The sequence below is a fragment of the Ceratotherium simum genome, chromosome 9 (genome assembly GCF_057802395.1).
Source record: "Ceratotherium simum simum isolate JZ-2026a chromosome 9, ASM5780239v1, whole genome shotgun sequence".
Lineage (NCBI taxonomy): Eukaryota > Metazoa > Chordata > Mammalia > Perissodactyla > Rhinocerotidae > Ceratotherium > Ceratotherium simum.
The window spans coordinates 56025320-56052287 of NC_141908.1; the positions used below are offsets into that span (position 1 = coordinate 56025320).

Below are 26968 nucleotides of genomic sequence, written 5' to 3' on the forward strand. Positions count from 1 at the left end.
TAATGCAGCCAAACCACAGACCGACATTAGGGTCCCACTGGGCTATACTATTGACTGTAATTTTTTCCAAGACACAATTAAAGGGATTTCTTAACTGAAGAGGAGTCTGGGTTGGATGGTTTGCCTTTGTGTTTTATTCTCTCTTCTTTCTTTCTCCTCTACCTGAAGCTGAAGCCTGCTCATGTTGTCTGTTGCTTACACTCCTCTGTCCCACATATGGCACTTAGAGCTCAACACACTGACTCAACCAGGGAACAAATCTCTGCCCAGACCAGCTATGTCAGTCTAGGATGCCCGCCAGTCTAGAAATGGCAGTGACGGATGCACACATGAATCCTGCTCACTCCAACTCTGCCGACATGAAGCACACAACTTCTCTTAATTTTCCCAGTGATAGGTACTGACTGCTTGCCCTTTATTCTCCGCTGCTCTCTTGCCTCATTTGTAATGACTTTATGTTAGCCAAAATGAATGTTTCTTCATTTCTGCTCTTATAGCAGAAGTAAAAGCAAGATGAACATCACATCTTTGCTGGACTAAAAACTTAAATACATTTGTTGCTGCATTTGGCCTCGGTGGACTCTACCAAATACAGCTTATGTCACTGTTTCTGAAACATCTTTATGGTCAGTGAAAAGATCAAGCATTACCTCTAGTGATGGTAAGATACAAATAGCCAGTTCCAGTAACATCCCTGAAGATGAGTCATAGTCTGATCCGTTGATTTACAATAAATCTCCCTCACATGTATCTTGATAAAAGCAGACCTTTCAGTATTTGTTTAAGTTCCCTACCAAGGCTTTCCTTTTCATACTTTTCAGTTGCCAAATTATATAAAATTATAACAGTCCTCATTTACTGTGGATATGATTGACTACACAGTCCTTAAAAAAAGGTACCTGCAAATATAGTTACTTGACTCCACTTTCATATACACACACAAAATATGTAATATTCTAAATGTTTTCTCTTCTTTTTTTTTTTAAATTAAATTACAAGAGGTTTCATACAGGTCAGCATAGCTGGTGCCTCTTTGATTTCTGTAACAATCTTCTTTATTATTAATAATGGTGATAGCAATAAAAGTAACAATAATGCCTGAATTTCTTCCCAAGAGCGCAAAGGTCTTGGCCCTGGGTACCAACAGGCACTAAAATATACGATAGATGCTGTGTATCTTTTTTTTTTAATGTCTTAAACAATTTTCCTTTCGTTACTATGAAGTTCCTAACAATTCCCAGTTACTATAGGCAAGAGAGTGGCAAAAAAATTAAATTAAAATTTCCTTCTTCCTTTTTGTCCTTTTAACAGAGAGCCTCACATTTTCAGTCTTTCAAATCTCACATACACATCACAAATTCATTGAAATTGGATAGACTTTAAAGAAATACTTCAATTTTCTTCTCAAGGAGAATGAAATTTATGTAGAATTTATGTAGACATTTCTAACGGGGAAGGTATGTAGAGAAGATGGTTATGACTTATCTAGAAGGAAGCTCTGTCTCTGAGGAAAAGATGGGCTTCAGGCCCACAGTCTGGACTATTCTCTTCTACCCAGAATCATTCACCTTCCCTCTTCCCTTATTAAAACAGCCCTTTGGAAACATAACTTCTCTTTGAGTCATCTAGTAGACCACTTACCATCAATGAAATAGACTTTGATTTGTTGGTTATCTCTTTCTAGGCACCATACCTACCAATCCAGAGGCAGCCACAAGATGAATGAGTCAGGAGGTGCAGATCAAGTTCTTCTGAAGCACAGAAAGATGAAAATGATTTTTAAAAAGCTCTCATTTAGCCTAGATTTTATTTTGTATTTGTTTCAATTTACTAAACATTTATAGAACATTTATTGTCCTGGGATAAGTTTCCCTGAAAATTGAGCCTGGGGCAGGGCTTAAATTCTGAACTTTATTGGGAGATGCAGTCCCAGGACAGCATGAGTAACGGAAAAGAGAACTGAGGCAGGTAAGATTGGGAAGCAAATACAATGTATAGTGTTACAAAATTAGTCACTGCATGCAGAGACACAGTCTCTCAGGATAGGGTATACAAAAAACTTTCCCTTGGAATGTCCATCCAGGGATGGAAAAGAGAGATAAATTATCTATCAGCTCTCTCCCCTCTATTAAATCCTGAGGCCATAGAAAGTCAGTTGCCATCCAGAAACTGGAGTGGAAGAAGAGGGTCAGAGCTCTAGAGAGACATATGAAGGCCAGAGAATCTGAGATGGCACAAAAGAGGTGTCCGATACACTCATTATATGCAATGAAATGTCTTGTATACTATTTCCTAGTCAAATATGACTACCAAAATTATAATTAAATACATCCTACCTATATTTTCAAATAACAACAACAAAAAAATACCTTCTGATCACTGGTCCTTGAAGAAGACATATGTAATAGTATATGAATTTTTTAGGAAATGTCTTCACCTATGAATTTCATTTCTGGTACTGCCAAACAACAAAAATTAATCAAAGAAAAAACAATTGATCTTCTGGAGAACTTACAATTGCTATAGGCCCTCTAGACTAGCAGAATGAAATAAATATTAAAGAAGACCTTCTAAGGAAACACTGAGAAATCAAGGGAGCTCTCTAGGTGGCCACCTGATCGGAAGGTAGTTAGGGATGACTCTCACTTCCTCAACAGAATGGTGTGAGTATCCTGTCCAGTGCTGTGGGAGAAGGAAGGAGAAATTTATGAAGAATATATTACTCCCTTCATTAATAATCAAATAAATTATTTATATGCAAATAATATGAGCAGCACTGCAATTGTAGTTATAATACTTCAAGTCTGTCTTACTAAGAAATTTTTTAAATTCATCTACCTGAAAAAAAAAAAAAAAAAGCTTTTGGGCTAAAAGAACTCTACATCTAATGTAATCTCAACCAGTATCATTGGATATATCTTTAATTGTGGTTAAAACACTTCAGCTCAGTCTAATTTCTTTCTGCCCCAAGGATGTCCAAATGTCCTTAAGGACAGATGACTCTACCATCATCACAACTATTATTAAGCATTTGGATTGAGTTGGAAATTCATTCTGGCTAATAATGTCTGATGTTAAAGTCATTTATTTGAAAGGCATGGAAAACAACTTAATTCTACTACGTACCAAGTCTTACTTGCTGTGAATTAGCAGTTCAAGGTGCTTACACTGTTAACCCCAAATCCTTGGACTACCTTTGTTTTCAATTTGTCCAAAATTCTTAAAAAAAAAAACAAAAAAATCTATCATTTACATGGGATCATTCTTCACCTACAAGAAGAAAAAGGAGTCTGCTCCAGCCCTCCAAAATAGTATTGGGGGACCTTTTCTTGTTATAGGTCTAGTCCACACAGAAGATGTCTTAGCCCCTGTATTAGTTTGCTAGGGTTGCCATAATAAAGTACCACACACAGACTGAGTGGCTAAAACAATAAAAATTTATTGTGTCATTTTCTGAAAGCTAGAAGTCCAAAATCAAGGTGTTGGCAGAGTTGTTTCCTTCTGAGGGCCCTGAGGGAAGGATCTGTCTCAGGTCTCTCTCCTTGGCTTGCAGATGGCCATCTTCTCCCTATGTCTCTTCACATCGTCTTCCCTCTATGTGTGTCTCTGTATCCAAATTTCTCCTTTTGATAAGGACAACAGTCATATCGGATTAGGGTCCACCCTAATGATCTCATTTTAACTTGATTACCTCTGTAAAGAGCCTATTTCCAAATAAAGTCACAGTCTGAGGTACTAAGTCTAAGACTTCAACATGTGAATTTGGAAGGAGACACAGTTCAGCCCATAATACTCCTTAATACTGTTGCAATTTGCTAATATGATCTGCAAATACGGGTTCCACTGGGGTAATGGTGGAGGTTAGAATGCAGGCTTCAGTGTCCAGTCAAAGCTCCTGGCTGGTTGTGAGACCTCAAATAAATCACTCAAGCTCCTTAAACTCTGTTTCTTCTTCTGTGATTATTTTTGTTTGTTTGTTTATTGCAATAACATTGGTTTATAACATTGTATAAATTTCAGGTGTACATCATTATACTTCTATTTCTGCATAGATTACATCATATTCACCACCCAAATACTAATTACAACCCATCACCACAGACATGTACCAAATTATCCCTTTCGCCCTCCTCCCTCCCCCCTTCCCCTCTGCTAACCACCAATCCAATCTCTGTCTCTATGTGTTTGTTTATTGTTGTTATTATCTACTACTTAATGAAGGAAATCATACAGTATTTCACCTTCTCCCTCTGACTTATTTCACTTCATAATACCCTCGATGTCCATCCATGTTGTCACAAATGGCTGGATTTCATTGTTTCTTATGGCTGAGTAGTATTCCATTGTGTATATATACCACATCTTCTTTATCCATTCATCCCTTGATGGGCACTTAGGTTGCTTCCAAGTCTTGGCTATTGTGAATAATGCTGCAATGAACACAGGGGTGCATGTATCTTTACGCACTGGTGTTTTCAAGTTCTTTGGATAAATACCCAGCAGTGGACTAGCTGGATCATATGGTAGTTCTATCCTTGATTTTTTGAGGAATCGCCATACTGCCTTTCATAGTGGCTGCACCAGTTTGCACTCCCACCAGCAGTGTATGAGAGTTACCTTCTCTCCACATCCTCTCCAACACATGTTGTTTCCTGTCTTGTTAATTATAGCCATTCTGACGGGCGTGAGGTGATATCTCATTGTTGTTTTGATTTGCATTTCCCTGATAGTTAATGATGTTGAACATCTTTTCATGTGTCTGTTGGCCATCTGTATATCTTCTTTGGAGAAATGTCTGTTCAGGTCTTTTGCCCATTTTTTAATTGGGTTGGTAGTTTTTTTGTTGTTGAGATGCATGAGTTCTTTATATATTTTGGAGGTTAAGCCCTTATCAGATGTATGGTTTGCAAATATCTTCTCCCAATTGTTAGGTTGTCTTTTCGTTTTGTTGATGGTTTCCTTTGCTGTGCAGAAGCTTTTTAGTTTGATGTAGTCCCATTTGTTTATTTTTTCTATTGTTTCTCTTGCCCAGTCAGACATGGTGCTTGAAAATATGTTGCTAAGACCAATGTCGAAGAGCGTGCTGCCTATGTTTTCTTCTAGAAGTTTCACAGTTTCAGGTCTTATATTCATGTCTTCAATCCATTTTGAGTTAATTTTTGTGTATGGTATAAGGTAAAGGTCTACTTTCACTTTTTTGCATGTGGCTATCCAGTTTTCCCAACACCATTTGTTGAAGACACTTTCTTTTCTCCATTGTATGATCTTGGCTCCTTTGTCAAAGATTAGCTGTCCATAGATGTGTGGGTTTATTTCTGGGCTTTTGATTCTATTCCATTGATCTGTGTGTCTGTTTTTGTGCCAGTACCATGCTGTTTTGGTTACTATAGCTTTGTAGTATATTTTGAAATCAGGGAGTGTGATACCTCCAGCTTTGTTCTTTTTTCTCAGGATTCCTTTACCTATTCCTTTACCTATCTACCTATTACCTATTCTTTTGTTGTTCCATATAAATTTTAGGATTCTTTGTTCTATTTCTGTGAAAAATGTTGGAACTTTGATAGGGATTGCATTATCTATAGATTGCTTTAGGAAGTATGGACATCTTAACTATGTTAATTCTTCCAATCCAAGAGCACGGAATATCTTTCCATTTCTTTGTGTCTTCTTCAATTTCTTTCAGCAATGTTTTATAGTTTTCCGTGTACAGCTCTTTCACCTCTTTGGTTAAGTTTATTCCTAGGTATTTTATTCTTTTTGTTGCAGTTGTAAATGGGATGGTATTCTTAATTTCTCTTTCTGCTACTTCGTTGTTAGTGTATAGAAATGCAACTGATTTTTGTATGTTGATTTTGTATCCTGCAACTTTACCATATTTGTTTATTACTTCTAAAAGTTTTGTGGTGGATTCTTTAGGGTTTTCTGTATATAAAATCATGTCATCTGCAAATAGTGAAAGTTTCACTTCTTCCTTTCCAATTTGGAACCCTTTTATTTCTTTCTCTTGCCTGACTGCTCTGGCTAGGACTTCCAGTACTATGTTAAATAGGAGTGGTGACAGTGGGCATCCTTGTCTGGTTCCTGTTCTTAGAGGGATAGCTGTCAGTTTTTCACCATTGAGGATGATATTAGCTGTGGGTTTCTCATATATGGCCTTTATTATGTTGAGGTACTTTCCTTCTATACCCACTTCATTCAGAGTTTTTATCATAAATGGATGCTGTATCTTGTCAAATGCTTTCTCTGCTTCTATTGAGATGATCATGTGGTTTTTATTCTTCATTTTATTAATGTGGTGTATTACATTGATTTGCGAATGTTAAACCATCCCTGCATCCCTGGAATAAATCCCACTTGATCATGGTGTATAATCCTTCTAACGTATTGTTGTACGCGATTTGCTAGTATTTTGTTGAGGATTTTTGCATCAATGTTCATCAGTGATATTGGCCTGTAATTTTCTTTTTTTGTGTTGTCCTTGTCTGGTTTTGGTATCAGGGTAATGTCGGCTTCGTGGAATGAGTTAGGGAGCTTCCCCCACTCCTCAATTTTTTGGAAGAGTTTGAGAAGGATAGGTATTAAGTCTTCTTTAAATGTTTGGTAGAATTCACCAGGGAAGCTGTCTGGTCCTGGACTTTTATTTTGGGGGAGGTTTTTGATTACTGTTTCGATCTCCTTACTGGTGATTGGTCTATTCAAATTCTCTACTTCTTCTTGATCCAGTTTTGGAAGGTTGTATGATTCTAAGAATTTATCCATTTCTTCCAGATTGTCGAATTGGTTGGCATATAGCTTTTCATAGTATTCTCTTATAATCTTTTGTATTTCTGAGGTGTCTGTTGTAATTTCTCCTCTTTCATTTCTGATTTTACTTATTTGTGCCTTCTCTCTTTTTTTCTTGGTGAGTCTGGCTAAAGGTTTGTCAATTTTGTTTATCTTTTCAAAGAACCAGCTCTTGGTTTTATTAATTTTTTCTTTTTTTTTTTTTGGTCTCTATTTCATTTATTTCTGCTCTGATTTTTATTATTTCCCTTCTTCTACTGATTTTGGGCTTTGTTTGTTCTTCTTTTTCCAGTTCCTTTAGGTGCACTGTTAGATTGTTTATTTGAGATTTTTCTTATTTGTTGAGATAGGCCTGTATTGCTATAAACTTCCTCCTTAGAACTGCTTTTGCTGTATCCCATAAATTCTGGCATGTCGTATTTTCATTTTCATTTGTCTCCAGGTATTTTTTGATTTCTTATTTGATTTCTTCATTGACCCAGTCGTTGTTCAGTAGCATTTTGTTTAATCTCCACATATTTGTGGCTTTTCTGATTTTCTTCCTTTAGTTGATTTCTAGTTTCATACCCTTGTGGTCAGAAAAGATGCTTGGTATTATTTCAATCTTCTTAAATTTATGGAGACTTGTTTTGTGGCCTAATATGTGATCAATCCTGGAGAATGTTCCATGTGCATTTGAAAAGAACGTGTATTCTTCGGTTTTTGGATGGAATGCTCTGTATATATCTACTAGGTCCATCTGTTCTAGTGTGTCATTTAAGGCCAATGTTTCCTTCTTGATCTTCTGTTTGGATGATCTATCCACTGGTGTAAGTGCAGTGTTAAAGTCCCCTACTATTATTGTGTTACCGTCTATTTCTGTTTTTATGTCTGTTAATAATTGCTTTATATATTTAGGTGCACCTACATTGGGTGCATAGATCTTTACAAGTGTTATATCCTCTTGTTGGATTGTTCCCTTGATCATTATGTAATGCCCTTCTTTGTCTCTTTTTACAGTTTTTGTTTTAAAGTCTATTTTGTCTGATATGAGTACTGCTACTCCAGCTTTCTTTTCATTGCCATTTGCATGGAGTATCTTTTTCCATCCCTTCACTTCCAGTTTGTGAGTGTCTTTAGGTCTGAAGTGTGTCTCTTGTATGCAGCATATATATGGGTCTTGTTTTTTTATCCAATCAGCCACCCTGTGCCTTTTAATTGGAGCATTTAGTCCATTGACGTTTAAAGTAGCTATTGATAAGTATGTACTTACTACCACTTTTTAACTTTTTTTTTTTCTCAGAGTTTTAGTAGTCCTTCTCTGTTCCTTTCTTCTTCTATACAGAACTGATGGTCTCTTTAGTTTGACCTCTGTCTGAAAGCTCTACTCTTTAACTCCCCTCCTCCCTCCTTTTATGTTTCTGATATCATATCTAACCTCTTTTTTGTGCATTTGTATCCATTACCCTCTTATCATGGAAATAGATAATTTTTCCTATTTGTGTTCTTCTCTTTTCCCCTTAAATCAGTCCCTTTAACATTTCTTGTAGCACTGGTTTCTTGGTGACAAACTCCTTTAATTTTTGCTTGTCTGGGAAATTTTTGATCTCTCCTTCCATTTTGAATGATAACCTTGCTGGGTAGAGTATTCTTGGCTGTAAGTTTTTTCCTTTTAGCACTTTAAATATATCATGCCATTCTCTTCTAGCCTGTAAGGTTTCTGCTGAGAAGTCAGCTGATAGCCTTATGGGGTTTCCTTTGTATGTAACTTGACTTTCTCTTGCGGCTTTTAGGATTCTCTCTTTATCTTTAATTCTGGACCTTTTGATTATGATGTGTCTTGTTGTGGGCTTCCTTGGGTTTATCTTGTTTGGGGCTCTCTGTGCTTCCTGCACCTGGATGTCTGTTTCCTTCCTTAGGTTAGGGAAGTTTTCATCTATTATTTCTTGAAATAGATTCTCTGCCCCTTTGTCTCACTCTTCTCCTTCCAGGACACCTATAACATGGATGTTAGTGCACTTGATGTTGTCCCAGAGGTCCCTTAGACTGTCCTCACTCTTTTTAATTCTTTTCTCTTTTACCTGTTCAGCTTGGGTCATTTCTTCTAGTCTTTCGTCCAGCTCACAGATCCATTCTTCTGTATCCTCTACTCTGCTTTTGAGTCCCTCTAGTGAATTTTTCATTTCCAGTATTGTATTCTTCATTTCTGATTGGTTCTTTTTTATATCTTCCATTTCTTTGTTGACATTCTCACTGAGTTCATCTATTCTTCTCCCCAGATCAGTGAGCATCCTCAATACTCTTAGTTTGAACACTCTGTAGGGTAGGTTGCTCATTTCTGTTTCACTTAGTTCCTTTTCTGGGGTTTTGTCCTATTCCCTTACTTGGAATGTATTCCTTTGCCTCCCCGTTTTGCCTCTTTCCCTGTGCTTGTGTCTACGTATTAGGTAGGTCAGCTATGTCTCCTGCTCTTGGATAGGTGACCTTATGTAAGTGATGGTTTAGGAGGCCTGCAGTGTGCTTCCCTCAATTCTCAATGTTCCAGGGGTGACCCCTATGTGGGCTACGTGTGTCCTTCTGTTGTGGCCTGTTTGCTCTCCCTGTATGCGCCCAGGTAGGCTGACTTATGCTCCTGGTCAGCTGTTGTAATGCTCAGCTGTTTGTAGTTGTTGTGGGCCCTTCAGTCTCTTTATCAGGTGTGGGGAGCCCCAGCACAGTTGGCTGCAAGTTCTAATACCATGTTTGTGTTGCAGTATTTCTTTTAAGTGAGTAGGCCCCCAGCAGGTTGTTAGGTTCAGGGCCTTACAATTGCTATAAGCCTCCAGCCTTTAGGTTTCCTGTCAGCTCTCTGAGGATTGCAGCTGGGTGGGGCTGGCCTCAGGCACAGGAGCACCCAATTGTTTCAGGCTTTGGAAGGTGGGGCGAACCCCCTATGTGGGTCTTTGAGAAGCACAAGTCTTCTGCAGCTGACAAGCCCTGCCACCCACAGGTCCACACACACAGTCAACACAGTCCCGCCCTGTGTGCACGCCCCGACCTCCCGAAGCAGACCCAGTCTCTCCACGGCGGGAGCCCCACACACTCCACCACCGCCCCACACTCCCCACCCGCTCCTTGTGCACGCCCTGCCCCACTGAAGTGGGCTCAGTTGCCAGGCTGCAGAGAATCCAGTCACCAATCTATGCAGGCCCACAAGTTGCCTGAGGGCTGTTATTGGGTTGCCAGTCTCTAGGGTGGGCTGCCTGCCCTGGCTGAGCTGGATTAAATTGGTGATCTAGCGGGTGGGGCAGACCCTGGGCTAGCAGGCCCCAAGGAGAACTCCAATGGCTTCTGTGTCAGCACGCCCACACCAGGCCACAACAATGGCCGCCGCCGATGTCCCAGTCCCTGGAGAGGTCTCACCTCTCACTGAGATGCACTCAGGGCCTATCAGGTGAGTCTCTTTTCACCACAGCACTGTGCACCTTTCTTTCTGGTGATTTTAGGTTGCTTTCTGAAACGGGTGCGTTTGCGTGCGGGCCCTTTAAGAGCCAGTTTTAATTTCTTTGTGAACCAGCTTTTCTGGGGTTCTCCCCAATGTTTCAGTAGCAGGCAAAGGCAGATATTATGCCACTGGTCTCGATTGCGCTGGGTCCACAAAATGCCCACAGCGGGGGCGCTCCCTGCTCAGGGCCCCGCGCTTCCACGGAGGCTGCTTACCTGTGGGCTGCTCCCCCGCGGCCGTGAGGCGCTGCGGCTTGTGAAGGTGGCTTTTTTTCTCTCCAGAAGGGAGTTTCTGCCTCTTCTACCCCAGTTAGGATTGTCCGTTGTTGATCCAGTTTTCAGTTCTGTCTCAGGGGTAATTTTTCCACCAGTAGTTGTAAATTGGCTGTGTCCGCGGGAGGAGGTGAGTTCAGAGTCTGCCTACGCCGCCATCTTGACTTCCTCCTCTTCTTCTGTAAAATGGGACTGATAATAGTGCCTACTCCACAGGGTGCTGTGGCAATTGAACAGTCAATCATGTAAAGCGCTTGGCCCAGTGTCTGGCACAGAGTCAGTGCTCCTGATATGTTAGTTATTATTAGTATGAATTATTATTAACCTAAAATGATCAGTCTGAACTGAAAAGTAAAGCTCACAAACCCAGTGGTGGGAGAAAACAGTTTCTACCTTTCCTCTCCAACCAACTTAACAGCACTCTCCAAGTAAGGCCGCCTTATAGATTAAGGCGGACTCCGGGAACACCTTCAAGCTCTCAGGACCAGTGGGCTTAGATATACAGTGGCTGAGCCCCACCTTCTCACCCTTTAATGCCACAAGATGTCTGAAGAGGCAGAGTTGAGGTCAGTTAATTTACTGACCAAATGTCCCACCTTACACAGGACCCTCTGTCCTGAGACATCACGCTACACAGCTGCCCTCTCCCAAGATCTGCTTTTCCATATCTCAGGAAGTCATCTCTACATATCCTATTTTTAGGCAGTTTATATTTTCTCTTTTATTCAAACAAAATTAGATTACCAATTTTTTTTTTGGTTGTTGAATTTTTTTCCCCAAAACTTTCCTTTACAAATTCATTAATATTCATGAAGTTTATATATTAAATTTACATAAGTCTGCGATAAGAGGGAAGTCTTTGCTCCCAAGATTCTAATCTAACGTTAGGAGGCTTGTTGTAAATACGTTTTTATTGTTTTGTTTTCATGTTTGGCTTATCTCCTACCTCCTCATGGAACCACGAATAAAAACAGAGAGAGTCATGCTGTGGCACGGATCTCTGACCACACCAATGAGCCCCCTTTCGTGGTGCATCTCAGGAAAAGATGAAATTAGCCTAGACAAACACTACTCAGCCTGACATGCTCGAGAGATGTGTTTCCTGGGAGAAAGTCTAAAACTTCATTAAAGCATCCAGGGCTACATTATGACTTTCATGGTTTCCTTCCTCCACTAAAAAAAATTAAAAGCTATATTTTTCAACTGGATTGGTATAAAGATGTATATATTAATGTTGTATATTAAAATATTTTCTTCGACCTAAAAGCTCATTTTATTCTTCTGATTTTAAAAGAAATTAAAACAATTTCATGGGCTCCTAGAAGCAATGTGGGCCCTAGGCACTGTGTCTACTGTGCCTAATAGATATCGGCCCTGAAAGCACCTGAAGCACTGTAGTATTTGACATAAGGTTCCTAGTTGCTGACTACCTTAAACCAACTCATTACACAGCATCAAAGATGCCTTTGACTTTTATAACCCATCTGTTACTTGCCACAACCTAGAGTTCTATGAGAAAGAAAAGAATATACAGTCTACTGCGGCTCTGCATCCTGGCAGATATTTAGAGCGAGGATTACACATATTCTTTGCATATATTCATACTTATCACATCTCAGTTTTAAAGCACCTACTTTATTCTCTTTGAATTTCCTTTATAGATGTATAAATATATAAAATAGCATTTATTGCTTTTTAAAGCATGCCTTTCAAAGCTACTGATGAAGAAAGAAAGGAAACTAACATTTACTGAGAGCCTACAATGTATCAGGCATTGTCTTGGCTGCATCCACATGTATCGTCAAGGGAGACAAAGATTATCCTCATTTTTATATATAAGGAAACTGAGACTAAAGAGGTCGAGTAACTTGTCTAAGATAACAGAACTTAGTAAAGGTGGAGCTAGGATTCAAATCCAGGTCCTTTTGATCTCAAAGTCAATGCTCTTTCTACTGCATCAAATAGATTACTTATATTGAGGTGTTGAGAAAATAACCATTTTCAAATTAAGCCAGTTATCAGGTAAAATCATATCATCTAACAGAATCGCAAACTTTTTGAACCAGAGGTGCATTAGAAAATATGCCTACTTCAATCCCCTCATATTCTGGATGAAAAAAATCCCAAAAGGATTTGTGACATTCCCAAGATCACACAGAGAGCAGTGCACCTGCAATCATTGCCCCTCACTAAACACAAAAAGCAAAAAATAAATAACACTTACATGTGAAGTACAAAAAGAGAGTTACATGAATAGAGAGTTCTTCTGAACCATTGTTCATGGTTCAATTTCACATGACTTCGAGTTGGTAGAAACAACTGTGGGTTTCAGTAATCAAGACAGCCCTACTAAGCTATAGAAATTGAGCTGAGCTTTGAAAGATGGGTAGGAGCTGAACTAGCAAAGTGGAGTACAGAGTGCTTTCTAGATGATCAGAGCAAAGCCATGGATGGAAGCACAACTAGCATTTGCCCTGAGCTTTAAAAATTTAGAAAGGAATTTCATAAATCCAACCTCCATTACATCTTACAAAGCTGTACAGGGTTTTTTTCGGTTTTTTTTGTGTGTGTGAGGAGATCAGCCCTGTGCTAACATCTGCCAATCCTCCTCTTTTTTTGCTGAGGAAGACTGGCCCTGGGCTAACATCCGTGCCCAACCTCCTCCACATTTATACGGGACGCTGCCACAGCATGGCCCGCCAAGAAGTGCGTCGGTGTGCTCCGGGACCGAACCGGCGAACCCCGGACCACCGCAGCGGAGAGCGCACTTAACCGCTTGCGCCACCCAGCCAGCCCCTGTACAGGGTTTTCTAAAGCCAATATATATAACTTTATTGTTTTTAAGTTAAAAATAAATGAGTACTTGTAAAAAGTTCAAAACGGTACAGAAGTATGTAGAGTCAAAAGTGTAAGTTTCCCTTGATCCTGTCCATGAATTCTATCCCACGGCCCTTTCCCATAGATAAAGCTTAGTATGTCTTTCCTTTCAGATCTTTTACAATGCGTTTACACATACACGCACACATGCTCACACGCACACACTTTTCTGGTATATCCAGAAAAGCTGGGGTTGGAGGAAGGAAGAGATTGATTGGAAAGAGAGAAACTTTGGGGAAAGAACTGAGATGTTTGAGGATAAATTAAAATATTTTATTTGTGACAGGCAATGTAAACCATACATCATTGGAGTTGTTGGAGTTGTATTTTATGTCTGGTTTGGGACATGCAGAGAAAGAGAGAGGGTTAAAAATAACAAACAGTGAAAGTCCTCAAGGTGGGTGCTGGGTGAGAGCAGAGCCATCCCAAAGAGCCTAGTTTCTTCAGTATATAGGTTATAGAAATTGGAAGGCACAAGACAGTCAAGTACTTGAATCCCCAAGCTAAAGAATCTGGAGGTTTTTTCTCTAGGTAGTGAGAAGTTACTGAGGGCTGTTGAGCATGGGATAGATGACATAACTGATGTTTTAGGAAGATTCATCTGGCAGCAATAGGGAGGCGATAAACTCTGAAGTTACAGAGACCAATTAAGAGGTTACTGGATCCTGGGCCCGCCCGGTGGCTTGGCGGTTGAGTGCGTGCGCTCCGCTGCTGGCGGCCCAGGTTCGGATCCCAGGCACGCACCGACGCACTGCTTCTTCGGCCATGCTGAGGCCACGTCCCACATACAGCAACTGGAAAGATGTGCAACTACGACATACAAGTATCTACTGGGGCTTTGGGGGAAGAAAAAAAAAAAAAAAAGAGGTTACTGGATCCTTAAAGCATATATTCTCAAGGAAATAATCTTAAATAAGGTCAAAGGTTTATATACAAGTACTTTGCCCCTGTGTTATAAAAGCAAAAGAAGTTTCTAAAACACAGAAACGACCAAAATATCCAAAAACAGGAAAATAGTTAAGTAAATGATGGTATCCCCAATGCAATGAAATTTCATGAGGCAATTAAAAATAATGTTTTTGAAAAATACTTAGTGATGTGGAAAATGCTGGTAATGCAATCTTGAGTGAAAACACTGACACAAAACTGTGTATGAGTTTGACCCCAATTATGTAGAGAATTTCCTTAAGAATACTGTTGTGATTATCTTGCCTTAGGAAAAGACCATTAGTCATACTGAATATGTTTTAATTTATAATGCTTTGCTTTCAGTAAATAAATTAGAGAAAACTTTCATATATCAGCATGACTGGGCTAAAGAAATGTTTCAATTCCTATTACTAGTTCAAGTTTGTCTCCCTAAGCATTAGAAAAGAGGTGAGTCAATAATAATGGGACTCCACTTCTCTGAGTAGGTCTTAGGAGTAAATAAGCCAATGAAAAGTAAGACCCACTCTTGTGATGTAATACCATGGAACTAGTGTGGAGCCAGTGCCTGCTCACAGACCCCTTGCAATGCCAATGCTAGAAACGAAACCAAAAAGTATACATCACACCCATCTGGAGAGAAAGATATCACGTAGCAGCGGTTATCTCTGGGAAATGGCATTATGGGTGACTTGTCTCATTGTTATGTTAATAAGTATGTATCACTTTGATAATCAGGGGAAAATTTTTTTGTTTAATTGGATTTGTTTATTTAAATAAAGGAGTAAATGCATAAGACTGTGAAGTGCAGAAGCAGAGAAACCAAAAATGATCTAGAAGTGCCTTCTGATTCAGGATATAAAGCCTTGATAAAATACAGTTTATAGTGCATACATATTTCATAGATTTTCCAAATGAAGAGCGTTATAGATATGTTAGACATTAAAGAAACCTAAGTAGGTAATTTTCTTGGGCTTTTCCCAAAGATTCTGTGTGGAATAAAGTAGAAAAGTGAAACAGTACATTCTCTCTAACATATCGTCCCAAAAACTTCTAACATGGCTTTCAGTCAGCACTGTCAGTATGGTAATGCAATACAAGAACATTTCAAAATATCAATTACCAATCCAAAACGAGCAAAACACTATTTTAAAAAAAGGAAAATTACACAATATTGCTGTGATATTTTTGAAGGACACTGAGTTCAGACCAACTCTTTTCTTACATAAGTTCTCAAATCCTCATTCTATAGATCTTAGCACCGCAGCTACTTGATAAATGCTCAAGAGGACTGACTATAAAGCTACTACAAAGATTTATAATAATGAAGATGGAGTCTCCTAAATTAGCAGTCTATTCTCCATTTTCTCATCAAAATAGTCAATAGGTAAATTTCATTTTGCCATAAAATTTCTATTTCTATTATTTCAGACATTAAGCCAAATGATAATGAAATGAAGATTTCCAGTGCCTGATGTGACCAGAGTTAACCCAATCCTGCCCAGAGTCTTGATGTGGAAATGACTATGGCCTTCCTCCCTGCCCGCTACGTCCCCCAGGAGAAATGGACACCTTTGGACCACCCAAAGCCTACTGTCAACTCTAACAAGAATGTCCCTGGATAATTATGGAAAGCTCAAATAAAATCAAATATAAATCAGACATGCTCTAATTTTACTAATAAAAAGTAATAACTAAGAAAAGTTTATACCACAATCTGTAGAGCATTGGTTTCTGTAGCAGCAAAGGATGCATAACATATGGAGAGAGATTAACAAAAAGGTTTCACATTGTGTTTTTGCAGTCTTTGACACGTTCCTGGTTTTTTCTGATCTCACACTAGAAAGCTTAGTCTTTCTAATTTGTTTTTAAACCTCTGCATTGCTGGGTGACCTGAAACTAGTAAATTAAACTTCCTGAGGCCCATCGGCTTTATCAGAAAAATTTATTTAACAAATATTTATTAAGCAATTACTCTCTGAAATGCGCTATTAAATACATAGGTCTTGGAAAATATCCATTTATTTCTCCAGTGGAAATTTAAAAACTACTAATTCATTTTCTGACTGTTGCCTATTAGCCATTCTTTCTCAAAGCCTTCTCTACTCAACAACAGAAGAAAAGTAATAAAATCCAAATATTAAAAGATTATTAACATAAAGTTTTTACTTTACTCATATTTTCTGATTCTATTTTCAAATACAAAGCCTAAGAATATATATAACAATGCTAAACTTCAAAACAGTGATGTGGCAATTAATGCAGGCTTAGAAAGCTTTTTTTCCCCCAGTTTTGTTGGGACATAATTCACATATAACATTGTATTAGTTTTAGGTGTACAACATAAGGATTTGATATATGAATATATTGCAAAATGATTACCACAATAAGTTTAGTTAACATCCATCACCTCACATAGTTACAAATTTTTTTTCTTGCAATGAGAACTTTCAAGATCTATTCTCTTAGCAGCTTTCAAATATACAATACAGTATCGTTAACTATAGTCACCATGTAGTACATTACATCTCCAGAACTTACTTATCTTTTTTTATGTTTGATATTTTCTTATTCTTTTTTTTATTGTGGAATTTTTCTTGTACATTATTGTTTGTCAGTCACCATATAAATGCATCCCTCCACCCCTTGTGCCCACCCCCACCCCCTTGCCCCTGTCAGAACTTATTTATCTTATAACTGGAAGTTTGTACATTTTGACTACCTTTGCCCATTTTAGAAAGCTCCTTAAGGATATGAAATCCTATGGCATCTATATGTTCAGCAGCACGATTATACATATTTGGTAGCCAAGTGGTACTGAAAGTCTTCTTGTATAAATGCAACTGCAACCTGAGCTTCCCCAAGCCTCCCCAACCTGTGAATACAAACAGAATCACACTAATAATTAGAACTCAAACTCCATTCTATTAGAACCTTGCTTCCATCTGGCAGAACCTCAGCACTCTATAAAAGTTTCTCAAGTGCTCTGGAAGTCCATGTGCTCTCTGAAGTCAGGTGCTTCTGGAATTCAGGTGTGCTCATGAATAATCCCATAGCATCTGCTGTGGCTCTCTCCAGCATCAGCAGGGCACTTCTATGTCACCAGGTACTGCTGCCACGTCACTAGACTTGCACTCTCTGCCAGACCACACTGCCGCTCTTCTGCCACCAGAGGTGCCAGAGATGTGCAGTGGGATGAGGACGATGTCCAACATCTGCCTGATGTTGACTAACACTGACTTTACAACCTGTTCAAAGTTTCCAAAGCAGTGATGCTTGTATGACTGTGTCATACAGAATTTCAGGTTTTGTTTATGGTTTGACATTTTTTTTTTGGAGAGGAAGATTAGCGCTGAGCTAACATCTGTTGCCAATCCCCCTCTTTTTCCTGAGGAAGATTGGCCCTGGGCTAACATCCGTGCCCATCTTCCTCTACATTATATGTGGGACGCCTGCCACAGTATGGCTTGATAAGCGCTGCGTAGGTCCGCGCCCGGGATCTGAACCCACGAACCCTGGGCTGCTCTCTCCCTGGAAGCTCCCAGTCTCCCTTACGGATATTCTGTAGGTGCTGTCCCACTCGTCTACCAGACATATCCACACATATTCAAACCCCAGCCGAGACTCAAGCTGAGATCTCCATATATATTAATCACACCTACTGGAAGGCTAAACAAACATGCTAACTTTGGAAAAATACCTTTTTAGTTTCCTCTAGAGAAGGGCTCTTTGGTTAAATTTTTGGGTTTATTATTTTGAGAGAAATAATTTTTTTAATTAGAGTAAGTCATTATGTTTCTTCCTTTGGTATAAAATTTCACAAAAATAATTCGAAGCATGAACACAAAAATTCCCATTCACTCACTCTCACAGAGTAAATGAGTATTTCAACCAGGCAAACAGAACCACTTATATTTAATGGTGTCATAAATGGTTTGCAAAATATTTTAACCACTGATAATCCTTTGGGCCCTTATTCACAAGGAATGAGGGAGTAGCTTAGGAATGCTTTTTCTAATATTAGTAACATACACAAAAGTTCTAGTAACTCTCCTCTGTTTCACCTGATAATTTTCACCTGGCTAAACACAAGTACAAAAAATCAACAGCGGATCTCAGGAGAGCTGTTGTTTTCTGCTGATCTCTTCATTTCCGTAAACTTGTTCCCCCTACACAATAGTTTTCTCACTAGTTATCAATCTCGGTAGTGGCAGATAGCCCTTCCATTCCATAATTCTTCTTAAGATCAAGAGTTCTGAAACATGATACCAATCCTTTCTTTAATCTCTCACTTGTGTTTATTTGCCCCCTGATTCTGGTGAATATGTTTAGGCCACTTGGTAGCAAGAAATCCTGACTCCATCACAAAGCAGAATCTCCTTTCTTTACATTCTCAAGTCTTGGTTCACCTTTTGAGAGGCAGTATAGTATGCGTGGTAGTCAAGAGCACAGACAAAAGACACAGATCACCCAGGCTCAAGTCCTCACTTCCCCATTTATTAGTTGTATGACCTCGGGCAAGTTACTTAAACTGTCTAAACCCCAGTTTCCTCATTTCTAGAATGGGGATGACCATAAGGACCTACCTTATAGGGTTGCTTTAGAATTAAATGAGTAATGCATGTAAAGCAGTTAGAGGAGTTGTTGTTACTAATACTTTAGAGCTATTCTTTTGAGGACACGAGGAGGCAAAGTAGGCATGATTTTAAATTGGACACCAAATACCACTGTCCTACCCTAAATCTAAAAGCACTCTCTGGGTATTTGGTCAGTGGCTATTGAAGGACACTGAGCAAGTAATTCTCTAAACCTCTATCTCCTCATCTACGAAATGATGCTAATTGAAAAAAGACATGTAAATTACTTGGCAATAAACTGACATGTAGTAAACATTAATATTAGACTAAGTATCTATACCAACCCTTCCTGGTAAGGACTAAATGCTGGATAAAATATAAGAACATCTTGAATGCATCTATAGGAGAGTAAAAGGGTAAGGAATACCTAGGAAAGCAGCACGGACTCAGCTTTACACTCAGGGCATTTGCTGAACCCAGTAAACTCGAGCACAGATTGTCGTGCTCTGGAGACAGAAGACACAACCCAGTGACCACTCAAGTTGGAGTGTCTTATATTAGAACCCTCATAAAACTGGGGCCCAAAAGCATACATTCGGTGAAAGAAGGGACTAAAATAAACTACCCACTTCTACCTCCCAAAAGACTGCATGGAAAACAAACAGTTCCAAAACTCGGCAGTGAGTAGAGTGGGGAAAAATTATACCCTAAGAATTTGTAACTACAAGCTGACCCTCACACAAGTTTGCATCACAAGTTTGCACTTCTAAAGCAACCTAAATAAAACCTGAAGTCAATATTACTTAAAGTTGTCCTGGACTGGTAATGCCCCAGGTGCCTAACAAAAGCAAATACAAATCCCTTGTAGGAAATAGTCTCTTTCATTCCAGGACACGAAGAATCTCAATGGATAAATTTCCAAGGAAAACTAAACATCTCAAGGGTCAAAATTACTAAACATACAAGGAATCAAGGCCATAACTAAGAGCCAGCAGAAACAAAAGGTACACAAAACACTTTAAATATTGAATTATCAGATACAGAATATTAAAAAGAATCTGTAATCCTAGAAATTAAAAGGTAGCACTTGAAATTAAACACTCAATGGACAGATTTAACAGCAGATAAGACACAGCATAATAGCCAGAATTAGTGAACTAGAAGATAGATAAAAGAAATTATCCAGAATAAAGGTCAAAGAGACAAAAGAACTTAAAAATGGAAAGTAGAGCATTGACTTGTATACTTTAAATGGGCGAATTGTATGGTATATGAATTATCTCTCAATAAATCTGTTTTTTAAAAATTGAAAGTTTGCATTAATTAAGGGAAACTAGGTTTCAGGAAGAAATAGACCCAAAATACAAAATGGCTCAAACAAAGCAGAAGTTTATCTCCCTCTCACGTAACAGCCCAAGTTGAGCAATTCTAGTCTGTGAGTATTTCTCTGCCTGTGGTGATTCAGAAACTGCAGCTCCCTGATCTCATGACTCTGCCATCCCCTGAGCCCAGGACCTCCTTATTGTCTGTGTTCAGCTGACACAAGGGGAAAGAGCAAAAAGAGGACACATCTACTTCCTAAAAGCCTTCCCTGGAAATCATCACACATATGGCCACACTAAGCTGTAAAGATGTCTAGGAAATGCAGGCTTTTAACAGCAGTTAAAAGGCAATATTAGAGTGAGACAGTCTAACTCTAGCATAGATCTAACCACACTTCCAAAAACGAAAGGAGTGAGAATGGGGCAAAGCAACATTTGAAGAGTAATGACTGAGAACTTTCCAGAACTGATGAAAGACAGTAACTCATAGATTCAAGTGTCCTACAAACCCCAAATAGAAAAAATAAAAAGAAATTCACACCTAGATACATCACAGTGAAATTTCGAGATAATTAGACAGACAGCTGACTTCAACAATAACACTAGAATCAAGAAGAAAGTAGAATGAACTATGCTAAGAAAAAAATAACATTAAAATAATTATTAACCTAGATATCTATATAGAGAAAATTATATTTTTTAAGAATGAAGACAAAATTAAGACTTTTTCACACAAATAAAAATTGAGAAAGTCTGCCACTTAGCATGTCCTCACTAAAGGTGTTTCTAAAATATGTACTTCAGGGAGAAAGAGGTTAATCCTTTTTTTTTTTTTTTTTTTTTTTAATTTTTTGTTTATTGCAGTAACATTGGTTTATAACATTGTAAAAATTTCAGGAGTACATCATTGTACTTCTATTTCTGCATGGACTACATCATGTTCACCACCAAAATACTAATTACAACCCATCACCACACACATGTACCGAATTATCCCTTTCACCCTCCTCCCTCCCCCCTTCCCCTCTGGTAACCACCAATCCAATCTCTGTCCCTATGTGTTTGTTTATTGTTGTTATTATCTACTACTTAATGAAGGAAATCATACGGTATTTGACCTTCTCCCTCTGACTTATTTCACTTTGCATTATACCCTCAATGTCCATCCATGTTGTCACAAATGGCTGGATTTCATCGTTTCTTATGGCTGAGTAGTAAGGAGGTTGATCCTTAATGGGAGCTCTGATTTGCAAAAAAATAAAAAGCATAAAATAGTAAATACAAATAAATGTTAACTGTATAAAGCAAAAATATAGTGTGGGGTTAAAAAAAGATAGAACTAAAATATATGACAACATTAGCACATAGGTGTTATTGGAATTAAAGTGTTCTAAGCCTCTTATATTATTCATGAGACTAGAGCAACTAATGAGTTGAGAATGCAGTTAAAAATGCCCAAGGTAACCAGGGAAATACAGAAACAGAGGGTATAGTTTCCAAACTAGCAGATGAAAAAAACAAAAAGAGAAAAAATATAATCAATGCAGAAGAGAGCAAAGAAGAACAAATAAGTAATGTAGAAAAAATGGGACAAATAGAAAAGATAGAAGACAGTAAAAATAAATTTAAATATGTCTGCGATTACAATAAATATAAACAGACTACTTGCTGCAGTTAAAAGACAAATACGTCAAACTGAGTTTTTTAAAACATTCCGCTTTATGCTGTTTATGCTTAGAGACATACTTAAGGCTTAAAAATACAGAAAGATTGAACGTATAAAAGTAAAAAGTTAGAGAGGAATATACCAGGGAAATACTAGACAAAAGAAACCTGGCGTAGCCAGTTCCAGTAGACAAATACATTTATAGACGAATATTGTTAGACACAAAGACAATCAATACATAATGCTTAGAAATTCAATTAATTTGGAAGATATCAATTCTAACTTGCCAACACCTAATTAAAGCTCTGAAATATGTAAAGCAAAACTGACAGAACCACAAGGAGAAATTGACAAATCCTCCACCCTATTGAGAGATTCCAACACACTTTCTCAGCAACTGTCTATTGAAACAGACATAAAAATCAGTAGTTTTATAGAAGATTTAAACAACACAATGAATAAATTTAAACTAATGGATATATATGGAACACTGCACTTAATGGCTTAAAATATATATTCTTTCCAAGCATTCATGAAACATTTTAATCAAATTCTGTTTTCAAATGTTTTCAATAGTGATTTCAACAAATTCCCCTTCCTCCCCAAAAAATAATATCATATAGATCAAGTTCTCTGACCACAACAGATTTGCAAAAACACATAGTTAGAAAAATTCCTATATGTTTGGAAATTAAGAAACACCTTCTAAGTTACTCAAGGATCAAAAAAGAAATTATAATGAACATCAGAAAACACTTAGAACTGAATAACAAACAAAATATTACGTATCAAAACATATGTAACACATAAAATACTGCAATATGAAGCTAAAGAAAACTCAAAGGAAAATGTGTAGCCTTAAATGCTTAAAACAGAAAATAAGAAAAGCTAAAAATAATGAAAACTATGTCCATCTCAAGAAGTTAGTAAAAGGACAGAAAAAATAAAACAAAGAAAAGAGAAAGAAGGGAATAAAAAAGTTGTGAGCAAAAATTAATGAAGAAGAAAGTGAAAGATTTAATAGTCAACAGTTTGTTCTTTGAAAAAGTTAGTAAAATTTACAAACCTCTGACAATATTAAGAAACAAGAGAGAAGACCTTAAAATAAAAATTAAATTAAAAGAGTGCATACACGGACGTAAAATATTACATAAATATATGAAATTTAGAAAGGACATAAATTAGGATGCAAGAGATATTAGGTAATTAGAAGATGTGTGAGCACTATTGCAGTAAACTTGAAAACTTAGCTGAAATGATTCCTACAAAATATAACTTATCTAAAAATTTTAAAGATGTCATTTCTTAGAGCATCAAAACTATGATGTGCTTAGGAATAAATCTAATAAAAGATGTGCAAGACCTTCAAGGAGAAAAGTGCAAAACTTTGCTGACAGATATGAAAGAAGACTTTAATTAACGAAGAGCTATACAACGTGACAGATTTTTTTAAGAAGGGAGGCGGGTATAGAACCTTAGATTAATGGAAAAGCACAGAGAGTCCAGAAACAAACTCCCACATAAATTGCCATTTGGCATATGACAGAGGTGCAATTGCAGATCAGTGGAGAAAAAACATTTTTCTCAATAAATAGTGGTGGAACAATTTGTTTTCAATATGAAAAAATTAAATTATCCTACCTTACACGATGAACAAAAATCAGTTCCAGGTAAATTAAAGACCTAAATGTGAAAAGCAAGGCTATAAAACTTTCGGAAGACAATATAGCAGAGCATCTTTATGGTCTTAAAGCAGTGAAAAAGTTCTTAAACCAGACATTAAAAGTCCAATCTTAAAGGAAAATATTGACTACATTAAAATTAATGTCTTCCGTTGATCAAAAAGCATCATATAAAGTGAAAAGATAAGCCCAGACTGAGAGAAGATAACTGCAACACAGTAAGTATCAGAACGCAAAATATATATTTAAAACTTCTGTGAATCAGCAAGAATGACAAACAACTAAATAGAAAAATGAAGCACAAATAGCCCATCAATAGGAGAAAAGATGTTCAACCTCATGGCAGATCAGAGAAATCAAGACTATGAAAGACCATCCAAAACTGTCAGACTTAAGAAACGCAGCAAAGCCAACTGTTTCTGAGATTGAGGAGCAACGAGAATGCTCACACTCTGCTGGCGAGAACGTAAATTGGCACAACTCTTGCAAAACGGCTTGGCATGATCTAGTAAACTTAAGGGTGCATATATACTCTACAATCCAATGTTCCCTCTCCTAAGTAGCATATATCCTAGAGAAATCTCATATATGTGCACCAGGAGACATGTAGAAGGATGTGTATGTATAATGGCATCGTTTATTACAGTGAAAACTGGAAAACAACCTCAATACATTCAACAGACTAGATCAATAGTTGTGGTATATTTTCATAATCAAATACCACACAGCAATAAAAATTAATTTACTATGGCTACAAATCAATATGAATAGATCTCAAAAACAAATATTAAATTAAAAGAAACAAGTTACAGAAGAATATGTACGGTATGTTTTCATTTATATAAAGTTTAAAAACCGTCCAAATTAAACAATACAATGCTTAAGGGCATATAAACAGGCAGTGACAACTATAAAGAAAAACAAGGAAAGGATTAACAAAGTTCAGAAGTATGGTTACTTCCAGAGGAGAAGGAGAAGGACACGTAGTGGATTTCTGGGAGATGGTAACATTCTATTTCTCAGTCTGGGTGCTAGATAGAGAGGAACCCATTTTCTTTTTCTTTTTTTAATTTTTTTATTTTTCTTCAAACCGTATATATTTTCATACATTCTTTTGTATGCCTGCTCTATTTTATAATAAGCTTAAAAACATTTGACATTTGTCTTGATTATCTGAATTTCTGAGATAAAAATATTTCTCCTGAATTACAAGAATAATTATTTCAGTTTCCTCCTTTGCACTTGCAAGAGGCACAGAACTTGGGGGTTCTCTCTATGATAAAATTGAAAGAAGTACTTTTATGCACAATCCTTGCTTATTTAGCAATAGGTTTCAATTAAGTAGTGAATGTTTTCATAGTCACTCAAAGCATGGCAGAAAACTATGTGTTTTATTCTTAACAGGATTCAGAATATTCAAGAAATAGCACTCTATAGCAGAGCTGTCGGATGGAAATAGAGCATAAGCCAAATATGTAATCTTAAACTTTCTAGTAGCCTATTTCAACACCTGATCAATATTTTTAAAATTATTGAGCTGTTCTACATTTTTTTCATACTAAATTTTTAAAATTCAGTGCATATTTTACACTTACAGCACATCTCGATCCGGACTAGCCTCATTTCAAGTGCTCAACAGCCACACGTGGCTTGTGACTACCATACTTGACAGCACAGCTTTAGAGTCTCCAAATGAACAACGATCCACTTGGCTTCGGCTCTAGAAATTAGGAGAGACCCACCCACCAAACCCAGAGGCCTATTAGACCTCCAAACCACAAAGGAGATTTCTAATTTTAGCATTAAGTAGAGGCGGGTATCTTATTCACACAGAACAATAGAACTGGTAATTTTTATCACATCTTTTCTCTTTATATCCCCGAATTTCCTCTGGATTGAGCCTAACAGGAACTTCTTGTAAAAGGGAAATAATAATGCTTTGGACTTCTTAAACCCATTTTCCTCAGGAATCTAAAAAACTTTAAGAACAGTGGTTCCTTAATCAACAGTCTTGACATTTTCTGCCATTGCAATTCATATATATTTAGAAAAATTGAGCCTTAGAATAGAGGGGCTAACATCACATATGGAGACAGAAGCTGAACCTGGGTCTGAAATTCTGGGTCCCATGGGTCCCCTGGGCTAACACCCTGAGCACATGTACTTGTTTCTTTAGGTTATTAGATTTTCTTTTGGTTTCACTTGTCTAATCATCCATGCTTAATTCCTTATATTACTTCATATTTCACCTTCTCTACTTCATTTCAATATTCTCCTGCTCCTCAGTTGGCTGCAGGAACCAAATTTAATATGCTAACTTCATGCCTTATTTAGTAATGTTTCTAAAAGGAAATATACAATTGGTAAAAGGTTTTGTTTCCTTATTTTGTAAGGACCAGATATTATAATTTTTGTAGAACAACTTTTGTAGCAATAAAAGCCAAATACTGACTAATTACCAGAGAGCTGGAGAATGAGATCATCAATATTTATGGAATTTTTCTTCTGACTCATTTTCACTATTTTACATAGGAAATGTGAATTTTCTTAGTAAGTGTTGTTTAGTGAGTGTATTCATTTTCCAGCAGTAATTGCATAAAGGTGTTACTAACGAGAACCAAGCACTGACTTTCTGGGACTCATTTGTATGCTTATACACATCCTCATTTTCCTGGTCTCTCTCTATTTTTTAAACTATGTTATCCACAGAAGCAAAAAATGTTATTTAACTAACCTCCCGTACATTGGTTTTCTGACTTTCCGATTTCATAAACCAACAAAAAAATACATGTTTTAATTGAAGGACTAGCATCAAGTTGCCAATTTCTTATTTTGCCAGTTACAGTTATAAAAATAAATAATTAAAACCTACCACTTATTTTATCACCATCATTTCATTAAAGCAGTGGTTCTCAAACTTTAGCATACATCGGAATCAACTGAGGGGCCGGCCTGGTGGCGTAGCGGTTAAGTGCGTGCACTCCACTGCTGGCAGCCCAGGGTTTGGATCCCTGGCGTGCACAGACACACCGCTTATCAAGCCATGCTGTGGCGGCATCCCATATAAAGTGGAGGAAGAGGGGCACGGATGTTAGCCCAAGGCCAATCTTCCTCAGCAAAAAGAGGAGGATTGGCAGATATTAGCTCCGGGCTGATCTTCCTCACACACACACAAAAAAGAATCATCTGAACAGCTTGTTAAGACACAGATTGCTGGGCCCCACCCCAGAGTTTCTGATTTAGTCGGTCTGAGTTAGTGCCCAAGAATCTGCACTTCTAACAAGTTCCCACATAATGCTGATGCTGTTGTCCTGGTGAACACACTTTGAAAATCACTGCATTAAAGAGAGGCCATTTCAGCAGCGGAAAATGAAGAAAGATAATCTCAGAATAAAGGAG

At 37.7% G+C, this 26968-nt stretch overlaps 1 protein-coding gene across 1 annotated transcript in view; it reads left to right on the forward strand.

The window, feature by feature from the left end:
* The first annotated feature begins 10160 nt into the window (after positions 1 to 10160).
* Positions 10161 to 26968, forward strand: part of AGPS (alkylglycerone phosphate synthase) — a 404117-nt gene continuing 387309 nt past the window's right edge. The window contains exon 1 of the mRNA XM_087435433.1: positions 10161 to 10195. Coding sequence (XP_087291559.1) covers positions 10176 to 10195 — 20 coding nt within the window. The 5' untranslated portion in view covers positions 10161 to 10175. The remainder of the gene's footprint in view (positions 10196 to 26968) is intronic.